The sequence below is a fragment of the Gekko japonicus genome, unplaced genomic scaffold (genome assembly GCF_001447785.1).
Source record: "Gekko japonicus isolate JY-2015 unplaced genomic scaffold, Gekko_japonicus_V1.1 scaffold198, whole genome shotgun sequence".
NCBI classification, from domain to species: Eukaryota; Metazoa; Chordata; class Lepidosauria; order Squamata; family Gekkonidae; genus Gekko; species Gekko japonicus.
The window spans coordinates 437,894-460,822 of NW_015161409.1; the positions used below are offsets into that span (position 1 = coordinate 437,894).

A 22,929-nucleotide genomic window follows, 5' to 3' on the forward strand; every position below is an offset into this window, starting at 1 on the left:
GCATAACTCAGTTGAGTCGAAGTGTGCAGGTCTGAGTGGATTTAATCTGTTTACGTCCATTGCTGTCTGCACAGCATACGGGTTGTGCCTGGCTAAATTGACCCATCACATCCTGCGTTTCTTTCCCATTCACTTCTTGCCAAGCCAAGCAAGCTTTACTTAAGTAAAGTGGCTTAGCTTTCAGTAGATATTCAAACTTTGGTGTATTTTGCTTTGTATTTGATTCCACTTCTATGGCCCCCATTAACACCATCTGTCGATTAAGCCTTTTTCGTACTAGGTACGAACTGTTATTCTCCTGGCATTCCTTCAAGTTGAAAAGGGGGAGGGCACAGTTGCAGGTCACACACTTACGTGCACACCAACAATGCCATAAGAATTCAGGCAACACCCTGGAAACTCACATGACTTTTGATCCTGAGAGTCTGAAAAACTCCCATTCGTGCCTGACCTCCATTGCACTGCTACTGGTCCTGTCGGGTCAGCCCTGTCAGCACCAGTTCCTCCTCATTCTTGGAAAGGGTGGCTGCTGCCCCATCCCCTTTGCAGCATATACCCTTCCTTTTCCATGAATTGCTCCCCTTATTTTTAAAGCCATCTGTGCAGGTGACCATCACCACATTTGCCCTTAGGAAGATACTGAGAAAACCTTAGGAGCAGCAAACTCATTTGGCATACCCAAATTTGTAATATATGTCTTTAGGTCAGGCCCAAGTGTACTAAATTTTGCTAACTATCTGACCTTGTAGAACTGTAGGTATTCTAATTAATGAATATGAAAAGTACTCAAAGCAGGCGAGTGATTCAGCAAGAGTACTTTATTAGTTCAGAACAAGACAAGAGAAGCCGGCACGCAGGCCGGTATATATGCATAGAACCCACCACCTAAAACACACCTCTATTAACCCTATAGGTTATTTACAGTAGCCGGGAGTCTCATAGGCTCCCGGCTGTGGACCTAGCCCTCTGATTGGTGCGGGCTAGGATCCACTGGTCTATTGTTTATGCTGGACGAAGCTTTGGCTAGCGCTTGGCCGCGGGGCACCAATGGTCAGCGCACGAGGTAATGGCGGCAGTACATTACAGAATATATTAATGAATATATATAATGAATATATATAAATTGTTTCCCACAAGTCCTGATGTTGTGCCCCTTTTCTACTATACTTTAGTACTATTTTTTACATTAACTCCATGCTGTACCCTCTCATAGTTTGATTTTTTAGGATTATTGTTATATACACACACAATGCCTAGTATTAATTGAACAGACCAACCTTGAGGGCTATTGTGGAATGATACCAGTGCAGCTGATAACATGCCCACCCCCGCCTCAGCAAGGGTCTCGACTGGCAGCAAAAGTGCTGTCCACAAGTAACCATCCCTGTTTGAAGCCACACACCCTTCTTCTGTAAAAGTATGGGAGGGAGAGAGGGAGGGAAGCTGGCTCAACACAATCCCTCACATTCAAGAACAGCGTCCTACCCACTGGGCCAAGAAGACGGAACAGAGACATGCCATCAGGTAGTACCCACTCCATGACAGCTCTGATGTCACCACCAGTCACCAGCGAGAGAATACAGCAAAGACAGGCATGGCTCAGTGAAAGGCACTAGGATGGTATGGCTAGGGTTCCTGGTTCATTTCCCACGTGGAGAGTGGTAAGAGGTAGGCAAAAGCCTTGGAGCTGACATTTTGCCCCCACAAACCACAGAAGGAGGAATAGGATGCCCCTTCACAACCCATCCATGTTGCACCCATGGCAGCAGCTCCCTTGCACCTCATCCACCTGGACTCCTTGCACCTCATCCACCTAGAGTCCACCCCAGATTTTATTGAAGAACAAACCGTGATGGTACAATGAATTGGGGTGCCAACTCCCTCCCTTTGGAATGGCTCCTATACCTTTGCAAGCAGTTCCCAGGGGGCAAGGGGAGACAGGCTGAGCTGTCTCTACTATGGCATGCATGTGAATGGAGTGGACTTAGCAGATGAACGGCTGCCCCAGACAGGCTGTTCCATGAGCCAGGTTGGAACCAATGACTGAGCAGAGGGGTAAAGAACTGCGTCATGTTCCAAGGTCTCCCTGTTGAATCACCACCTGCAGAAATGCCAAACAAATGTGCAGTGATGGCAAACAGCATGGATGCCATTACCGCTACAGCCATGCCTGTGGAACCCTGGCAGGGTCTGTAACTCCAACCCCTTGAGGGAGTTGCCAGGGGACTCCCTCAAGGGGTTCCAGTTGCCAGGGGACTCCCCTCAGGTGCATGTGTTACTCCTACAAATTAGACTTACTGATCTCATAAGGAAGTGCTGCTGCATAGGGTGACAATCTTGCAAGGGAATGGGTTCCATGGTTGCTTGGCCAGCTGATCCACAGAGCACCATGGGACAGCTGCCCAGCACTCTCAATCACAGTTGTGCCCTGTTCCCCGCCTGGGGGTGCCCTAGCAAGGGAGTGTGCTGACAGCCCCCCCCCATAGGCAGCTATCCTGGGTGCAGTTTCTTGGGATTATGCCTCATTACATGACATGGGACATATTGCTAGGGTGGGGGCTTGGCTTGAGTCTCCCCCATGCAAACACACTTCAAGCCTTGGGTGAGGGAGCCAGCATTGTCAAGATGGCACCCAGGCTCATACGAGGGGGAGGCTGGTGCAGCTTGCTGGCCTAGGGCAGCTGGATACCTGCCCCTGTTCACCTGTTGGTGCATGGTCACCCCTTTGGTTTATGTCCCCACAGATGGGATACTTGTAAGGGATCTGGAAAAAGATGTGTTAGCCAAATAGCATGAACTTTGCTGTCCCCTTTGGCCGATGGTGCTAAGTGCTCCCTCAGTGGTAATAAGTGCCCTCTCTTTGCCTTTTCCACCATCAAAATGCAAGTGCAACACTGTACGCTCTAAGTGTGCACATCAGAAACATCTAAGACAAAGTCCTGTGTCATGTACCCTACCTACTGAACTATGGTGCAGCCTGGATGGTATTTATATAGTGTTGGGGGGGGGGGTTGGGTGCAAGAGAGGAGAAGTAGTCACTGTCAGTGTGTAAGCTTCAGCACCAAGATCTCTAGGATCTATCTGACAGCTGCAGTAAACCAGATCCAGCCGGTTTAGACTTGGCAGAGCTGAGCCAAGTCACAGTGAGTCACCACTGATCTGATTGGCTGATCTATGTATATATGTAGTAATGTAGTTATGTACCACTGTATGTATCTCTCTTGATGATGGATGGAGTCTGGCAGAGCATTTTGTTGGAGAGCTGTAAATATTGTAAATAAATTCCTGTATATAGTAACCACTGGACTGTCTCAGTGTGGTTGACTATAGGAAAGCCTCTGGTGAGTGAAAGACTGCTGGTGAGTGCGAGTGTGACTGAGGTGCTGGTTCATACTACCAAACGCGCTGTGCGACAGTCACCACTGGGGAGATGCATAACTGACTTTAGCTATAGTTGCCATCCTGTGCTTCTGGGTAGGGATTTGCCTGTAGGGGGTGCTTTTTGCCTTTTCCATTATCTGCGTGCCTATGGGCTTCAGTGTGGTTTTTGCTGGCATAACTTTCTGCTGGTTCTTGGGGGCATTCTCTGGCTGGGGTGGCTTAGGGAGATGACTAGTTCCTGCCACACTTCTGGCTTTCCCCTTTTCCTGCTGGCACAACAGCTTGCACTGATATTGCTCCATGCCATTGTGTTGCTGGCACCCAGCCGGGGCACAATGCTGCCAGGGTGGTCTACTGGGCCATCTCATTGGCATATATTGGCAGTACACTGGCATAGCACTTTGTTGAGTCCTTGGGCACTTTTGCTCCCCCCCCCGACTGTGTTGTTAAAATATGTAGTTTAATGACATGCATTAATATGTATCAAATATTCACAAATATAAATATTATATGAAATTTAGACTAATGAGCCTGCAGTATTTTAGTTATACAGAAATATCAAAAAAGGAAGAAAAACTGAATAATGCATTTAAGGGCTGTCATTTTGATCGCATTTAGATCACATTATGATAAGGTGGAACCATTTCTGCAATTGCTGTCACAAAACTAGAATTTAGAAGAGTTCTATATTTAGTTCTGTTGCACTTCTGAATCGATTTCATCTGGGAGATGGAAATCAGATTTTCCATGAAAGAACACAGCTAGCAAAGGCAACAAAATTTAATCAGCCTGTCTTTATGCACTTCATTTAATGCCACTGAAGCTTTTGCATACAGTATAAGTTGATTGCACTCTATATAGACAAACAAGTTGGATTACATCCATTCATAAACAATAGACTAGCAATGCAAAGATGGAAGCAGGCCATGGAAACTGACAGTGCAATCCTTAACTGAGTTACGTCTTTTTGAGTTTGTTGAGGTCAGTGGGCTTTGAAGGGTATAACTGTGTTTAGGATTGCACTGCCAGTTCTTTTGCATCTGGTAATTTGCAGCATAGCCTAAAGGGGAAAATGTGAGTAATGCAGTGACTAGCAGAAGTGCAGAGGAGTAATTTTGCTGTCCGTTGATATCAGGGATTCTTTAGTTTAAAACCTTCAATACAACACACTGTGTAGATTAATAGTTATATGCAATAGGAAATAATTTGTGACAGTAGTATTTTGCCACCAGACAGCTGAATGTGTGTGTGTGTGTGTGTGTGTGTGTGAAGTGCCATCAAGTCACTTCTGACTTACAACGACCCTATGATATAGTAGAACAAAGTTTGAGTCCAATGGCACCTTTAAGACCAACAAAGTTTAATTCTTATACTTAGAATTAAACGTTGTTGGTCTTAAAGATGCTAGTGGACTCAAAACTTCATTCTTTTGCTGTTTAGACCAACACGACTATCCACCTGAACCTATGAATGAATGACCTCCAAAACATCCTATTGTTAACAGCCTTACTCAGGTCTTGCAAACAGAGGGCTGTGGCTTCCTAGATTGAGTCAATCCAACTCTTCTTTCCTAGCATTGTTGTCTTTGACTCTTTGTCTTCTCATAATGGGATCAAAGTATGATAGCTTCAGTTTAGTCATTTTAGCTTCTAGGGAGAGTTCAGGCTTCATTTGATCTAGAACCCACTTATTTGTCTTTTCAGTGGTCCATGGTATCCATAAAAATCTCCTCCAACACCATATTTCAAGTGAATCAACTTGAGAGCCAGTTTGATGTAGTGGTTAAGAGCTGTGGACTCTAATCTGTAGAACCAGGTTTGATTCCCCACTTATCCATATGAAGCCAGCTGGGTGACCTTGGGTCAGTCACAAGTTCTCTCAGAGCAGTTATCTCAGAGCTCTCTCAGCCCCACCTACCTCACAGGGTGTCTTTTGTGGGGAGAGGAAGGGAAAGGAGATTGTAAGCCACTCTTAGACTCTGAGTGAAGGGCAGGGTATAAATCCAGTGTCCTCCTCCTCCTCGTTAGCTTTCTTCTTTGTCCAACTTTCACACCCATACATAGTAATGAATACTATGGCAAGAATTAATTTGATCTTGGTCACCAGTGGCACATCCTTACACTTAAGGATATTTGCTAGCTCCTTCATGGCTGCTCTTCCTAGCCTCAGTCTCCTGGTTTCTCGGTTGCAGTCTGCATTTTGGTTGATAATGAAGCCAAGGAACAGAGAATCTTGAACAGTTTCAATTTCTTCATTGTCAACCTTGAAGTTGTGTAATTCTGTAGTAGTCATTACTTTTGTCCTTTTGATGTTCAGCTGTAATCCTGCTGTAGCATTGTCTGCTTTAACCTTCATCAGTAGTTATTTCAAGTCCTCACTATTTTCTGCCATAAAGAAAAACAAACATACATACATACATACAACAAAAAGGGGGGATTCTGTTTACAACATTATTCTGTTTGTCTCAAACTGTTAATGTTCCTTCCACCAAGTTTCACTCTACCGTCATCTAAATGTAATCCAGCTGTCCTTTATGATATGTCCTGTGTATAGACTGTAGAGATAGGGAGATCAAATACATCCTTGTATTTGCCAGTTGGAAACCATTCTCTTTCTCCATATTCTGTACTCTCTTTCTCTATATTCTGTAGTCTCTTTTCCAGAGTACAGGTTGCACATCAAAACAATCAGATGCTGAGGTACACCCATTTTCTTTTAAAATCAGCCATAGCTTTTCATGACCCAGACAGTCAAAAGCTTTGCTGTAATCTATGAAAAACAAGCTGATTTTCTTCTGAAATTCCCTCCTGTGCTCTAGTAACTAACATAAATTTGCAATATGGTCTCTAGTGCTTCTTCCGTTTCTGAATCCAGATTGAACATCTGGCATTTCTTTTTCTCGCTGAATTTGTACTTACAAATAATTAATAAATATATTCCGGTATATTATTAACATAGAACAACAGAGCTCAGAAAGACTTCTGTATGGGTGCTTGAAGAGCAGCTGCCTGTCAGAAGTAAACAATGTCTAGCTGAACCAGTGCTCTGAGTTGGTATAAGGCAGCTTTGTGTATTAATATGTTCAGCAAAAATATGTAGAAAGCCTTCAGATGTTTTCTGCTGTTCTGGAGATACTCTGTCTTCTTAGTTGCAGAGTAGGTGTCAAGTGAATTCCATCAAATAGAAGATGACAGGTTCTTCAAGAAGACAGCCTAGATGCATTGTGCTATTCATTACCAACGCCACTAGAGAACGGCTTCACTGGATGATCCATGTCAATCAGTAGGTTTCCATGTTAGCCAAGTGCCACCTGCACTCTAGTCATTCCACCCACAGTTCTTCTGTATACAAATGGGCCAAAGTTTTTGCTGCATGCTTGGAAAATTCATATAGAAACTGGCAACATGACTCAGCCTTACTGAAGGGTTTAAAATGCAAAATCTTTACCAGCTGTTGCTGGAGAAAATGTGCTGTATACAACATTGAACAAGCAAACCTGTATTTAACTTAGTAGCATACACAGTAGCGGTTTGAAGTAAATATATGGTGAATCACTCAGTAACAGTCACTACAATACACCTAATTAATATCATTGTCGTTGACTGAGGCAGAACATAGGCACATACTCTGTCACTACTTTGAATCCAAATTCTTCCTAATCTGACAATTGGGTTTAGCCCCTGAGTGCTCTAGGAGTTCTAATTGGAGTTCTGGGTTGTAGTAGCAGCCTGGAATACATCCTCATGTGGTTTTTAAGGTAGCTTTTTTTAGATGTCAATTTTACAACCCTGGTGCCTTTATAGAGTTAAGGCTGTACTGCTGTTTTAAGCTCTATGTGGGGCACCTTTCTCTTAGCTGGTACAGAATGTGACAGCCCATTTCCTTACACAATGTGCTTCTTCTTTTTTTTAAACTGCCCCCAAAGGGGCAGGTTTTTATTACATTTTTAACATAACATACACAAACAATCATAACATATACATACATACAACCCTGTACAAACAGATACATGGAGGTTATTTTCAATTTTTCCAATCTTTATACTGATGCCTATTCCACCTTAATAACAATTTCTCATGAACTGTGTAAGCAACTTTTCTGTCTCTATCATCCTAACAGGTATATATTTCATTTAGTAAACTCTTAGTCTGTCTCTTGCAAGCTTGCCTACATATGTTTATCATACCAGTTATAGAACCGTGACCAAATATTCTGGAATGTCGAATCTGTTGTGCCTTTTATCAATAAAGTCAATTTATCCAATTCCACAGCCTCCAAGATTTTGTTTACAAGTTCTTGTTTTGTTGGTATCTCCGGTAATTTCCAATATTTTGCATAGATAATTCTTACAGCCGTAGTTAAAAAAACATGCTCCTGAGAGTATGCAATATTCACACTCCAGTTTGGGCACTCCCATTTGATTTTAGGCAAAATTCATTCCACTGGTTTATAGCTTTAACATGATGAGCCCAACATAATTAAGAGAATGCCTCTGCCCATCTCCAATGAGCTCTAAGATCAAAGAAAGAGACCCTCATGAGTTTACTGTTTGCCAAGTTGTAAAGATTGCAGAGATATGTGACAAAACATTCTCAAGGGCAAATCCCTGATTGTTGAACTCCTCTTTACTGGGAATTTGCCAGGGCTTGAGTCTGATTTTATGACCTTTTTATTTGCGCAGCTTTTTGATAGTGGCCTGTGTGCAAGTACCAGTGGTAATGGTGAAGATTAGCATTCATTATGTTTTATCTGTAATTCCTTTTTATTGCACAGTGAATATGCTGTGGACTGCTATTTTATGCACTTTCCCATAAATGTAACACATGAGGCTGATTTATAATGAGTCAAACCATTGTTCTAGCAAGGTCAATATTGTTTATTCTGTCTGGCAATGTATCTCTGAGCCTAGGATGGAGTTATTCCAGATTCCAAAGCCTGCTCCTTTCTAACTGGAGATGCAGGAGATTGAATATGGGACCGTCTGCATCCAAAGCAAGTGCTCTACCACTTTCAAGTGTATTTTTTGTTGTTCAGTTGCACAGTCGAGTCCGACTCTTCGTGACCCCACAGACCAGATCCCACCATTTTTGATAGATGCATAATAATTATAGAATCAGAATAATAATTATAGCAATAACATACGTGCAACCTCTCCGGTACTTTAAAGTATCCTGAAGAAGTGCCTCAACTGACAAGAAGTCAGAATAAAAACTGTGTGACGATAAACGTGAGCTACACAAAATTCAGGACCATGGAGAGTGGCAAACGCCTTAAGGGTGCACAACGTTTGCCTGGGGTGAGTGATTTCATTAGACTTGCTCTGCAACAAATGACAGAGAGCAGTGAGAGCACAGCTGAATTAATGCTTGTTCATACCGGACTCTGCGAATTACCTTGCCGGGAAGGTTGTGATTTTGACCTGAAAACGGGTCATTTGCTTTGTAAAATCTTCGATTTTTTTTTTTTTTAATGTGTGAGCTCTGCTTTTATTGATGTACAAAGTTGTACTCCATAACCTGATTCACTTGTTACAGGAGTTAGCGCATCCAGATTTGACAAAGGATAGAGCTGCCAGGAAACACGACTCAGCTTGAACACAAACACAAAAAACTTCGATTTGTATTAGTTCAGCTGAAGTGCTCTAATGGGGAGGCGGGAAGTCTTTGCACTTGAACCTGCTAATGAGGTAAAGCGGGAAGACCTTTTCTGTCACCTTACACCCAGGACGTCACGTGATGTCGTTCTTTTGGCTTTAGATTTAAATACAGAACGCATTAAGCGAGGGGCTTGCTCTTGGAAACGGGTGACAGAAGTCTTCGTCGCTTTAATCAAGGTTGGGGGGCGTCTCGTTATCCTCGCGGCGTTGACTAGTACTTTTCGAGTCCTTTTGCGTCCTTGACTCTCCGGCGTTCGTGTCTTCCCTCCCCTCCGCTCCCTTTTCTGTGAGGGCAAGACAGCCTTGTTCCTCCCTCATCCCTTCGCGCCCTTTTTCTTGAGGTGCAGCAGGATAGCCCTGTCACCGCATCCCGCGCCAGAGCGGCGGGTGTGTGTGTGCGCGTGTGCGCGTGTGCGCGCGCGCAGTGAAAGGAAAGCAGCACAGACACCTTCCAGCCGGTTGAAAAGGCGCCGAGGGGAGAGGACGATGAGGCTCTAGAGACCGCGCAGCCGCAGAGGGCTGCAACCAGGGAGGGGGAGGCCGGGCGGCTCTGAGGTCGCGGGAGGCGCGCGAGGCGGGCTGGAGCCGCGCGGGGCAGGCAGGCAGGCGGGCGAAGTCGAAGCGGGGCGCTCAGGCGGGGAAGGGCAGGGATTTCTCTCTCTCTCCCTCCCTCTCTCCGCTCGGCGTGGCCACCGCCAAAGTGGCCGCCGGGCCCAGCAGCGGGTGGATGCTAGTAGGCGAGGAGCGGGCGCTGTGTCGCCGCGCAGCCATGTCTAGCAGCGGCGCGGCGAGGAAGAGGCGAGGCCAGCGCGGTCCGCGACGCCCTCTGTGAGAGGAGGACCGACTGGCGGCGGCGTCTCGCGGAGGCAGCTCCATGTCGGCGGCCAGGGATTAAGGCAGGCGGCGGGGGGAGACACCAATCCCGGCGGGGGGACTGGGGTGGGACCGGGACGCGGGACCGACGCCGCCTTCCCTCCCTCCCTCCCTCCCTCCCTCCCTCCCTCGGAAGCTCCGGCGGGGAGGATCCGAAGCGGAAAGGCGGGCCATGGCTGACCGGAGCGCCCCGAAGTGCCACCTGAGGCTGGAGTGGGTCTATGGCTACCGGGGCCACCAGTGCCGCAACAACCTCTACTACACGGCGGCCAAGGAGATCGTTTACTTCGTGGCGGGCGTCGGGGTGGTCTACAGTCCCCGCGAGCACCGGCAGAAATTCTACCTGGGGCACCAGGACGACATCATCAGGTAGGCAGGCAGGCAGGCTTCCTCCCGGCGCCGTCTCTGCAGGGACTCCCTCCCGTCACTGGACCGCGCGCTCGATCGCCTCAGGCAGCCGCCGCGTCCTCCTGCCGCTCTCTCTCTCTCCCGCTCCCCCCCTCCCCCCCACTCTCTCTCCCCGCAGCAGCGTCGAGCAGGCGCCCTCCTTAGGGCAGCGGGTCCTCGTCTGATCTCAGCCTCCCAGATGCATTCGGGTTGCTCTTCGGGATTCTTCCGTGGAATATTATTCTCCCTCTCTTTCTCGCGCAGGCAGTCCCTTTTCAGCGTCCTCCAGGCACATTTCCCCTTCGCTGCAGTTCTGCTCTCTCTCTCTCTCTTTTGACCCGGCGAATAGCCTGGAAATGATCTTGACTCCAATGTCAAGGGCACACACTGCCAATAAGCAGCCCTATATTTCCTCCTGCATCTATCAGGAAGGAAAGTTTGGATCCCCGTGCATTTGCCCGATGTGTGCCTGTGTGTCTTTTAAAAAAGCCACAGTCAGAATGTTTTTTAAAATTATATAAATGCCTTTTTGCTTTCAACAACTGGGTTTCATAACCCACTTCTGCTTCTTTCTGTTTGTCTCATTGTGTGCACACACATCTGTTATCAGTGATCCCTAATGTTGCAGTGGGTGAGATCAACTGAGGACAGCTTCTTAGTTTCATCCTTATGTCAGGTTCAGACACCAGAGGCATACAGCATTCTTAGGTTCCTGCCTTCCCCCTATACCAATTAAATTCTTGACCATATTTCTGAAGTATTTATTGTGAGCTCTGTTAGTGTCATCCTAAATTGGTGTACTCAGAATCCTACTGGTCTAGCCAGTGGGGCTTTCTCCAGTCTTGGGTTTGCACAGCATGAATTTCTGGAGGGGTTGAAAAGGGTTGTGGTGATGTTAAATCTCTCCCTACAATTTGGATCTGGGTCTTTTTGATTCTTTTCATTCACTTCCAAAAAGTGCACTGTGATAATTTGGACTAGTTTGTCTCTCTGACCCCCCCCCCCATGCCAACCTGCAACAAAAATCTGACCTATACTGGCACTGCAGTATAATACACTTCCTGTCTTTGCTTCAGGTCATGGATTTTCCTGAATCTCTCTGGTTTGTTCAAGTCACTAAACTAAAAAAATAATAAAAAATTCTTGCACGTTATGTAACTGTGACCCAGTTCTGCAGCATTAAATATTGTCTTTATTTGTTTCAATACAGCTGTAGTGTATGTGACTGTAATCACAGTTGTTCAGTATTGGCTTTCATAGTTAAGGCAGAATTGCCAAATAATCTTAGAAAAGGGATATAAAACCTTGAAAGTAAGTACCATTAATTCTATATAATATGTTTAGTGATTTAATATATAGTGATAACTGAAAAAGCTGAATATTGAGTATTTGGAGCAGTTTTGCTTTGTTTTATCTATGAATCTTTTTACAGTTAATGACAATGGAACCTCCCCTTAGTTTTTCTATCTTTGATGGTTGATGTTTGTGCATATTGTACATACACAAAATTTGGCACTTGTGGATCCCTAGCAAGAAATAGGGCATTGCTTCTTGTTGAATCCTAAGCTTAGCTGATTTCCCATTTTTCTATGCAATGATGGTTTGGGAAGTTTTAATTAAATATCAGAATAAATGAACCCTTGATCTGAAAAATCTAAATCAATTTCAGAGTGATATTATTTCCCATTAATGCAGTTTTGCTGTGTAGTAGATGTTTTGTTTTTGATTACTTGTATTCCTGATTGTTTGCAACCGAAGTAACTCCCAGACGTCCATCAAGAGGACAACAGAATATATTTGCATATGCCCCATAAAATACCTCTGGACAGTTAGGTGGCACTAGCAGTTCTAATTTCTTGGTACATTTTCTTTGAACTTCAGTCTTTTTTTGTATGATTTTTCTTGCATACAACAAACTGAGGTGTCTGAATGCCATGAGTCTATACTGAAAAGTACAAACATCCATAGAAACTCAAATTTAATTTACAAAGTAAGACACCTTTTTAGCCCATATGGCTGCCGAATTTGTGGATAGTGTCTGATAAAATCTTAGGTGCCAAGAAAGGTTTCCACTGGCTGGGGGGGGGGGTTGAGTGATGTGCATATTTATTTGCCCCTTTTGAGCAGAAGCAGTACAAAATAAGGGCAGAAAGGTGGGGTATACATTTTGTAAATAAATAAAAATAAAGAAATTATCACATTCTGTGGCTCACATTTTTGCCTTTCCTTGATGTAGTTGTTAAAGTCCCCCCACAACTTGCTGCAGAAGTAGCAGCAAGTTGTGGGCTTGACTTCAAAGAGATTAGTAGTTTACTGCCATGTTGGTCCAACAGTAAAAGCCAAGGACACAATAATACACAATGGATTGTGTACTTGAGTCCAAAACCAGCAGTGGAGCTTTCCATTGGGAACCCTAATAGCAAGTCAGGGTTTCAGCCGACAGTGGAGCTGTCCAGCCAGGTATCCAGTGTTAAACACAGAAAATAGAACTTGGCGGGGTGGTGACGGTGGTGGTGGTGGTGGTTGTGGGGTTGCAACAGATTTCTGGAAACTGGCAGGTTCACCATTAGAGCAGTGGGTATCCCAGAATTCTGTGGCTGGGGTTGTGAAGCTCCTAACCTGATGCCGGAGTCCTGGTGACTCCCTCCCCCACACAAGGATGTTCCACCAGATTCAGTCTCCTGTCAATGATGACAAAATTATATCCAAAATTCCTTGATCTGCATAATTTATACAGTTTCTGAAGCTTTGTTTTCTTGAGACAGAATATTTACTTTTAATGCTTGACAATGGTGGCATTTGTCTAGTTAGTAAGCTATATTGTATAACTTTTGTATTTGTAAAGGAGCATAGAAAAGTCAGAGTGTTAGAAAGTTTCTGTTTAGTGAGAAAGAGAAAAATTCTTATCCATAATTTGTTTCACCAATATTTCAGTGTTTTAAAGCAGCTACTGAAAACCAGCAAGCAGCAGACTTGTTGAGGAAATACTTTATTTATTTATCTATATATTTAATAGCCAAGGCGCCCCCGCGTGCGGATATCTAAATTCACACATCGGGAGCACTTGGGGGGCAGGGAGATTTTCCTGCACATTTTGGGCAATCCCCAGATGTGCAGAAAAATCTAAAAACTGTAAAAAAAAACCTATAGGGGGGATACTTAAATCCCCTCAAAAGTAAAGGAGCATTCCCTGCGCGTGCGCAGGGAATGCTCTGAAAAGGCTTCGCCACCACCACAGGGGATGGGAGGCAGGAGAAGGCTTGGTGGGCTGGCCTCGCCACCGCCGCTGCTGGGGAGGGAAGCTTGGTGGGTCAGCCTCGCTGCTGCCGCTGGGGAAGGAGGGGGGAGGGAGAAAGCTGGGCTCATCTGCTGCCGCGTCTTCTGCTTCTGCAGACCGGGAGCTGTGGGGAATACTCCCCCCCCAAGTATCGCGAGTCCCGCCTCTTGTTTATTCTATTTCTATGCCATTTATTCAGAGTCGTGCTTGAGACAGCTTACAATTAAAACACCATCACAATATAGAAACAAGCCATTAAAAAGGACATTAGGCAAACAGCATAATAACTTTCCATAAAACCAAAGCAGACCATTAAAAAGCTAATTAAAAGCTTGGGTACTGGTGTGGGGGGGGAATAAGTGAAAATGCCATGAGATTGAGCCTAGATTTTCTGATACTGTCAAGCATGAGGAACTATGATGGAAACAAGATTCTGGTGGAATCATGCCCTGAATTTTGTAACTGTCTGGAATTTTTGTTAATTAAAAAATTCATTTTTATTTAAAACATAGATTTTTTTCATAACTAGCTGAAAAATATTGACATAGCTACACAATAGCCATGGAAGGTCTGAATTTTACCTACATTCTTAAAAACATTAATTTAATACTTGAAATGTAGATTTATTGTTATGAGGGGAGCAGCTTGCTTTTCTATATAAGGGGAGTGGCCATTAATGGAAAACATAAAATGCTTCATAACGTTCAGAAATAAGTTAAAAAGATAAGAGGCAAGGACACAACCTTGTTTAACACCTTTAGTGATTGGAAAGCTGGATGTAAATTGACCATCAGGGGATACCTTAACCACACCTGAAGTAGCAGCATGGCGTTTTCTGAGTAAGAAGAGTAATCGAGGCTCCATCCCCAAAACTTAATTTCTCCCATAATTGGCCTCTAGAGATCGAATCAAATGCACTTTTCAGATCGATGAAGCAGCATATAGTTTCCCTCCCTTGGGTTTCAAATATTTATCTGCCAAAAAAGTGAGGCAGAAGCAGTGATCTGGCAATTTTTCCTTGGAGAAACCAATCTACTCTGGACCAATTATCTTTCCTGTAGTCAACCAATCTAAAACAATTGTGACGTCCTCCTTATTGGGGAGGACTATTTTCACTTTAAAAGTTCTCTTTATTATGTTTAACTGGGTAGAATCTGCTGCCACCAGGAAATTTTAAGGATTTCCAAACCTTTATGCTTTTACTTTTGCTTACTGGTTTGGTAGACCGAGTTCAAGGCTCACGAGGAACTATGTGGTCCTGGGAAGTATGTCATTCAGGGCTGGTATAAACTTTGATAAAAGAGGATTTATTGAAACAAATACTAAATAAGAGGGTGGTACAATGTAACTAGGAATGTGTAAATGATGAACAATTGCCTTGGTATCACACACAATCTTCTCCCTCACTGACAGGGATCTTTTCACGTAACTTTGTAACACTTGTTTATCTCAATGCCATATGTGTTCACTGTTTTTTGTTATGACCCTCAGATTTTCCTTTAACTGTTGGTCACTTAAACTTTACTTTACTGTTTCCTATACATTCAACTTTCAGCTTTCTCTCTCTGTCTCACTGAACAACCGCAGCTGTCAGTTTATAACTGCTTCAACACAGAACAGCTTGTCTAACTAACTGTCTAACTGAACATCAACTGTCAACATCTAACTGAAACTACTGACTGACTCACATACTCATCCAACAAGATTCACTTCCAAAACCCCTCCCCCTCTCTGTCAATCACCAATCATACCACACTTGCCTCTCTTAACCACTCTAGTCTATCTACTACAGCCATGTAACCAAACGTTTAAAGAGACACACACACACAAAAACAAGAAATCTTTACAATAATGTTCTAAATGTTTGGAATATAATAGAAAGTAAGTTGGCTGGATGGTAATTTCCTGGATAGACTGGGTTACCTTTTTATAGTTTTGAAATATTAATGCATTTAGCCAGGATTTGGGAATAGTCCCATATTGATCAACAAGAGTAAATAAATTGGACAGTGGAGCAGCCCACCAGTCAACGTGTTTTTTTAGAAGCTCAGCAGGTATCCCATCTAGTCCTGGAGCCTTACCAGTTTTTAGCTTGGAAATTAGATCAATTATTTCCTCTGGATTTACAGAAGGCCAGTCAGGAATGTTTGGTGGAATAATTTCATCCTCATGATCTAAAGGGTCAGGTGGATCATTAAATATTTCAAAATAATAGCCTACCCATTTGGGGGGATATGGCACATTAGTCATAAGAACTTTTAAATTTCTAACTGCTTTTATTATATCGATATTTTACTGGAGCATTGTATTTACTTTTGATGTAGTTACTTATATTGTTATGCCTTTAAAAGGTATTTGATTGATCATTATGCGGGATTCTGAGAACTTCTACACAAGCTCAATTGCCAGTTGAAGTTACTATGGACAAACTAATTTATACATGAATTAAGTCCCTTTGCCAGATTAATTAAGTCCCTTTGTCAATGTTTTTGTTCAAATTTTGGCTCCAGTGCCATGTTGAACAGTTTTGTGGCTGCATAGTAGCCACATGTGCTACGGTGCCAATGCCAGATTGTGCCTTGCTAGATAAATTATATTTGCAATATATGTATTACAAATTGTGGCTACTTTTGCACCTGTGCCCCGCTATATTGATTACTGGAAATGAAGGTGCATGTTCACATTCAGGACTATTGAAGCGACCTACTTGTCAAGCACATAATCACTTTGTTGTTCACCCCATCTTTCTGCCTGTGTATCATTTAAATGAACTGCAGTTAATACATTGCCTGTAGGTTGTGTGTGTGTGTGTGTGCCTGTTTGCCCATGTGCCTGTCACATGACTTAGGAGGCTGCCTAGAGAACTATAGGTCTTCCCCACAAAAAATAACTACAGCTCCCATGAGGCAGTGCAGGGATGTGCATGTATGAATTGCTCTAGATCCAGACAACTTGGCTATCATTGGGCATTGACTGATACTAGCATAAAGAACACAGTGACACCTAAGTTGTAGAGGTGGAGGCAACTGTGGCAGAGCAGCTTGTAATTGTTCATGTGTAGTCTTTTTTCATACACTATTACATTCAAGTGTTTCAAACACAGAAGTCAAGCATTTTAAATGTTTAGCTCTGATGATCATTACATGTTGAGCAGGTTGTGAGTCAAACTGGTAAGTGATCAAGTATCCCTGATTATCACTACAGTAAGAGTCTGTGTTTTAAATAAGAGAGCTTCTTTCTTGAGGGACTTTCCCCCTTTGTTTCAGGAGATAATGTATTTACTCAAAAGAAAGATAACCTCTTAAAATAATAGACACACACAAATATAATTTGACATCATTGTAATTTGTATGGAAATACGATGATCCACTTTTTTGATGTGAAAAAATCAGTCTTGCATTTGAATAACATAATGCTGTACAGAAGTCAGTACTTTCGCCATTGACCTTATGTAACTAGGTCATCATAGGTTGGTCCCCTTCTAATTATTAATCCTAGTTTATACCTATGTTGACAAGGTTAGTCCTAGAAAATATTCAGTAGATGTACAGTATCTCAGAAAAAAACTTTTGTGTTTGAGGGTAACAGCTGCCAATTTTCTGTGTCTCATAATTAATACTTGCTGCATACAGGTCATGGACAAAAAGTGGCTTTTGACTCATCAATGAGATGATTAAAGGACATAGGAATTAAAGTACCCAAGAGTTTGGTGTTTTATATGTTCTAAGTAGAACACTGAAATCTGTCTAGCAAGCCAGTGTTCTTGGTGCACTTTGTCAGAAAGCAGGTTGTATATTCTTCACTATTCCAGCCCTAAAAGCAGGTTTATGCTGAGCACATTACATTTGTCAAGTGTCTCTTGGTTATAGACACATAGGACATTGGTGAAAACTGTTCTTAGCCACCAATGCTACCTAAAATTCCAAGAACAATAAAACCAGTGGACACTAGGTGACCTATACCCATTAATCAAAAGAACCCAGGTGACTAATGTTCCCACCCCCTTCAGATCATAGGATTTGTTCACTTTTATTTGGATTCACCTTTAGTTACATGTCCACATTGATCACTGGCCACGACTGAGTCCAAGATGTTGGACCCAAGTCACTTGTGATAAAGGAGGAGAAAGAAGTAATCAGTTAATGTATCGTAACTTATTTGAAACCAAATTGCCCCATAACTTTATACACCTGACCTAGCCACCTGAATCCATGCTACCGTAACATCGAGACTAGAATACTGTAATGCACTGTACATTGGTCTCCCTTCAAAATGAATTTGGAAACTCCAACTGGCCCAGAATGCTAGGGCTTGACTATTAGCGGGAGGTAGACAGAGCATGCACATTACTCCCATTCTGCCCTTCATGGTCTTGGCCCCTCTTATTTATGGGACTGCCTATCTCTCTATGTTTTGCAATGACAACTCTGCTCATGTCAGCAGGGGTTTCTGCAGGTGTTAACCTGCAAATGGTTAAAACCAACAAGTGCTCGTACACATGCTTTTTCCGTTGTGGCTACCATCTTGTGGAATTGCCTGCCCAAAGAGGCCAGGAAAGCTCCAGTCACACTCTCTAAGCCTAATATACCTCCTCTCCTCTCTTCCCCCCCCCCCCATGGAGTTGTGTGCACACACAGCGCAGCCTTCGCGGGACTTCCAGGGACCCCCCCCCAACTAGTTTCTTTTGCCCCCTTGGCTCCACGCAGATCTCCCCCAAAGACTTTGGTTGTTTCTCAGCTAGCTCCCCCCACCAACCTTTTGATCACCACCAGGAAAGATTGGCTGGGGAGGGGAGGGGAGGGGAGGAAGGGACTCTCTTTAACCTTTTCCTTACTGCCTGGCTTCCTAGCAAGAAACGAGGAGAGGTTAGCAGCCTGGGGTGTTAATAGCGGAAGATAGGATTCAGCCCTGGCCTTCACGCTCCCTCTGGACCCGCTACCCAGCCCACAAAGGCACCTCGTTAAGCCTTGACTTCCAGATTGGTGCCCTGGGAGCCCGTGACTTCTGGCGAGGGGCGGGGGGACCTACCTATCTCCTTCCTGCCTTCCCCCTGCTGCCTGCTGCACAGCAGGCAGCACATGCCCAGTCTTTTGGTGAGGCGAGGGAGGGGTTGGGCCGGGCGGGGTACGAGGCCAGTGCAGCTCCAGCGCCCCCCCATATGGGGGTTCTCCAGGCAACCACCTAAAATTGTCTATGGCTGGTCCGGCCGTGCTGCTGTATATAGCATATTGTAAGTAGGATCCTATTATGCAGGGATCATTTCCTGCAGGAGCTCCAGCAGTAAGGAGCCCAGGGGGTGGACACATGCAACAAGCCCCGCCCCCTGCTCCCAGCAGCCCTCAGTCGGGCCACAAGGAGCAAGAAGCAGCCAGGTAAGTTGCAGAGCCCCCCCCGCCCCGCCTTCATGTACAAGCTCTCCCTCCTTTTTGAGGGCAGATCTGCACATCCCCCCAAAATAGCTAGCAATCCAAAACAGTCCAGTGGAGCCTGAGCGGTGGGTGTTGCCTTCTGACACACTTCCAGTGATGTCAGAGGGTGTGGCATATGCAAATAAATTATGCTAATAAGTTATGCTAATGAGTCCCACACCTCTTTTTCTATGAAATGACCCCTGCTATTATGTAATTTCTATACTGCTTAATGTGTCATGTTAATACTTATGCTATGTCCCTGTTCTTTCTGGTGGTTCTGGTCTTTTAATATCCTAATGCATTAGTTATTGAACGTCCCATTTTGTTGATTTTACTGACTCACTATGTGTAATCTGCCTTGAGTCCATGCAAAAAAGGTGGACTATAAATAATGTAAATAAAATAAATAAATGTTGAGTAATGACTTCATATTCACATTCAACAAACTGAAGAACAAGACTGTACCTGCTGAAAAAAACTTCTCAGGGAAAGTTCTAGGGAGATTGTAAGAATCCACATTCAGCTTGTAGCCCTAGATTTTGAGAAAATGTTTCTAACATTATTTTAAAAATAATAAGCTAGAATTTTTCTGACAGACTTTCTGTCTGCCTTTTTGTTCTGCTAAACATATGGTGAAACCTAATAATTATGAATGGAATGGAAACAAGTTAATGTCTGAGAAAAGGCAGTTATTGCATACACAAATGAATGGCTAAAAAGAACAACCATCACTACCACACCACTTCCTGGTGCACATAAAATATGCACAAATGAATTAACTAGGTTTAGATGCTTTGTGAAATAGCAGAAATCTTGTCTTATATATTACAGTTCTTTGTTAAAAATAGTCTGTGTCTATTTTCACTCTAATAACTTACATGAACTCATTTTATCATTCCTCATGTAATTGTATATGTGTGATTTCTTTTAAAAGCTGAATAAAACATAAACATGAAAATTAAATAATTATTTTAAAACTTTTAGTGACTTGCATGTATTTATTAGAATTTTCTTGCAATATATTCCTTTTATCTCAATAATGTATAAACAAGACGAATTGATAAATTCCATCATGTAGCTGTTTGACATCTAAATAGATACCCTCCTGACTTTTAGAACTGTGTTAATCCTTATCTCTGCTTATAATCACTCTGTATGAGCAAGCAAGGTGAATTATGCTTTATATTCAGGCAATACAAGCCGGAGGAGATACACCGCATGGGTGCTGCTAGGCAACCCCACCCTGTGAGAAATTGTGGCCCTAGTCAGGTAATAAACTACAGAACAGTAGTTCAGTGTAAACCGCTCTGAGACCTATTGGGGGTCATGGGCGGTATAGAAATCAAATATGTATGTATGTATGTATTGGGCAATATCTGGATAATTTGTGAAGGTTTACTAAAATTAGTCTTCCATTGTAAAGCTTGATTTCTTCTTAGGGTTTTGAGTGTGGAACAGGAAAATTGAATTTACACAATGGTGGGTTGTTGTTTTTTTGAAAACCCAAAATTGCATTTGGAAATGGAACTGCAACTTCATATTATTTCATCAAGAAAATCCATGTAAGACCAACTGAAATAACACAAAACCAGCATGCAGTATTTTGAGTGCTCTAGAATTCATTATAGGCTTGCTGTTAAACAGACAAGGAAAGGGGTGGGGGTGAAACACTTGTTTCAGGCTATGATATTGAGGCCATTGGTCTGTTCCTGTCTGGGAGTCAAGCAGACTTGAGAAGCACTGAAATGCATGATGGCCTTGTGGGAGGAAGACAGTGAGAACAATGACAGTCAGTGGAGGTTACCATTGTTCTCACTTTATTCTTCCCACAAGGCCAAGGGTATTTGATATTAACTCCCCTTTGCACATCAGAGTTCCCTATGTCAATTTCCCCCCTCCTCGTTCCCTGTTTTGTTTTTTTAGTATAGAGCCTGATGAAGAGTTTTGGGAAACTCAAACTATGTTTCGTTTGGTTTGTCTTAACAAAGGGTATTACATGGATTTTCTTTTTGGTTTTTGCTACTTGGAGCATCTATATTATTTAATAATTTATCTAGCACAAAAACAGCCTTGAAGTACCAGCTACCAAAAACCAAAGCATTATCTTTCCTGGCCATCCTAAATTTACCAAAGAGAGGGTCTGTTGGATATCACTTCATACCCAAGCATTCTGTCTGGCTATCAGGAGTGCTGGAACATATCACAATAGTTAGTGGGGAGGAAAAGGGTGACATATAACTATAGGAAACTGTGAAGGAAAACAGCCACTTTAAATTCTTGAATAAAACCAAATATAATTTTAAAAAAACCAGATGGAATGATATAAATTCTAATGTACCAAGGACCCTGTTAAACTGCGCTTATTTACTCTTTTTCCAAGAAAGTTTCATCTAGGTGGATTGCCACTGAAGTTGGTAGGAAATAGTATAAATAATGTGCTATGTTTATTGATATCAAGTTCTTTTTCCTTTGCCAGGTGTTATTTATGAGTAAGAGGAGGGGAAAAAATGAGCTTGATGGCTTGCCAAGGTGTCATTTTGAATTTCTAAGTCCAATAGAATCTTTCCCCACTCAGCAGTTTAGCAACAGCAGTTTATTTAATTGGAAGATTCTGAGTCCCTGCTGCTGTTCCAGTATGTTGCCCCCACTTTTCTTCTCTTTCCCTGTTGATTTACTCTTTCTGATTTGTTGCTGATAACTTTACAGTTGTTTGTGCAATGCATGCTCTTGGTTCTGTGAACATGCAGTGTCTCTATTTATGCAGTGGTGGCTGCAGGGTAGGTGGGACAGGGAAAAGGAAGGTTACTCATGTAGAGAGCTAGAGTGGTAAAAAGGGGGAGGAGAAAGGTTCCTGTAAAGCAGTCTGTAATCCTCTTCTCTTCCTCAGAAACTCCTGATCCCGAATTATGATACAGCAGTATTGAAAATCTCTTTTTCTATTCCACCCTTCCTGTTTCTGCTTCCTTGCTTTTTATTGTGTAATGCAGACCTGCACAAGATTTCACCCAACACATTAAAGATGTTTTGTGGACCTCTTGGCTCCTATATCTTTTGTTTAAACTTCTGCCTGGGGCTGCAAAAACAGAATTTCCAGCACCTGCCAGATCACAATATATTGCTTTCAGCTAGGTGGATTGAAAGATTGGTAAAGAGGTCTAAAGTGTCAATACTAAAGATAGGAAGTAGGTATATGTCAAATGTCAGCATGAATTGGTTAAGGCTGTAAAGTTGGATGAGAACATTTTAAGTATATTTTATGCAACTATATATGCCTTTTGTCTTGACTGTGGAAAGAATGCGTGTCTTGGTCCTTATCAGCAGTTTCCTCTTTCCAGGGATGTGGTGATGTAGTGATCTGTGAAGAATAAAGGCTGTGACTGACAGCTATGTTTGCTTGCTAGCTATTTTGAGACACAATAGAGGAAAGCATTAATTGGCACAGGTTTTTCTTCGATAGTTAATTTGTCCTTTCTCTGGCCCTTTACTTGCCATGTGTGGTAAATATCACTCAAAAGTTCTGCTTCTTTCAGAACTGTTCAACAAGCAGCTGTTGCTGTTCTATGGAGAAAAATTCTGGCTTGCTGAAAAGGCATAGAAGAAAAGAGGCTGCTTTTTAATGACGTTATAGTTTATATTTGTTCTGAGGCTGAAATTTTAGCACAGTTTTTGCTATGCATGAGGGATTGTGTCACAGTGTTCTTTTAATTACCTGTCAAAGGTCACTTGTAGACTGGGGTTGTAGATAAACTTGAGGTAAACAATCTCCTTTTGGTCAGATCCGTGGCCAACTGTTATGTTGTCTTGTTCCCATCAAGAATAGTACATTTATAACTTACCACTACAACTAGAAAATCCTTTTACAGTTTCCCAAGCAGGCAGATCAGAGGAAATCATGATTATGACCACATAGCTTTGGACCACAGCTCCCTGAGAGAAAGTCACTT

General features: G+C 42.9%; 1 protein-coding gene across 1 annotated transcript in view; it reads left to right on the forward strand.

Annotated features, from left to right (window-relative positions):
- Nucleotides 1-10,082: 10,082 nt before the first annotated feature.
- EML5 (echinoderm microtubule associated protein like 5) overlaps nt 10,083-22,929 on the forward strand; it is a 136,937-nt gene continuing 124,090 nt past the window's right edge. Inside the window, exon 1 of the mRNA XM_015426624.1 lies at nt 10,083-10,279. Within this exon, the coding sequence (XP_015282110.1) occupies nt 10,083-10,279 (197 nt within the window). The remainder of the gene's footprint in view (nt 10,280-22,929) is intronic.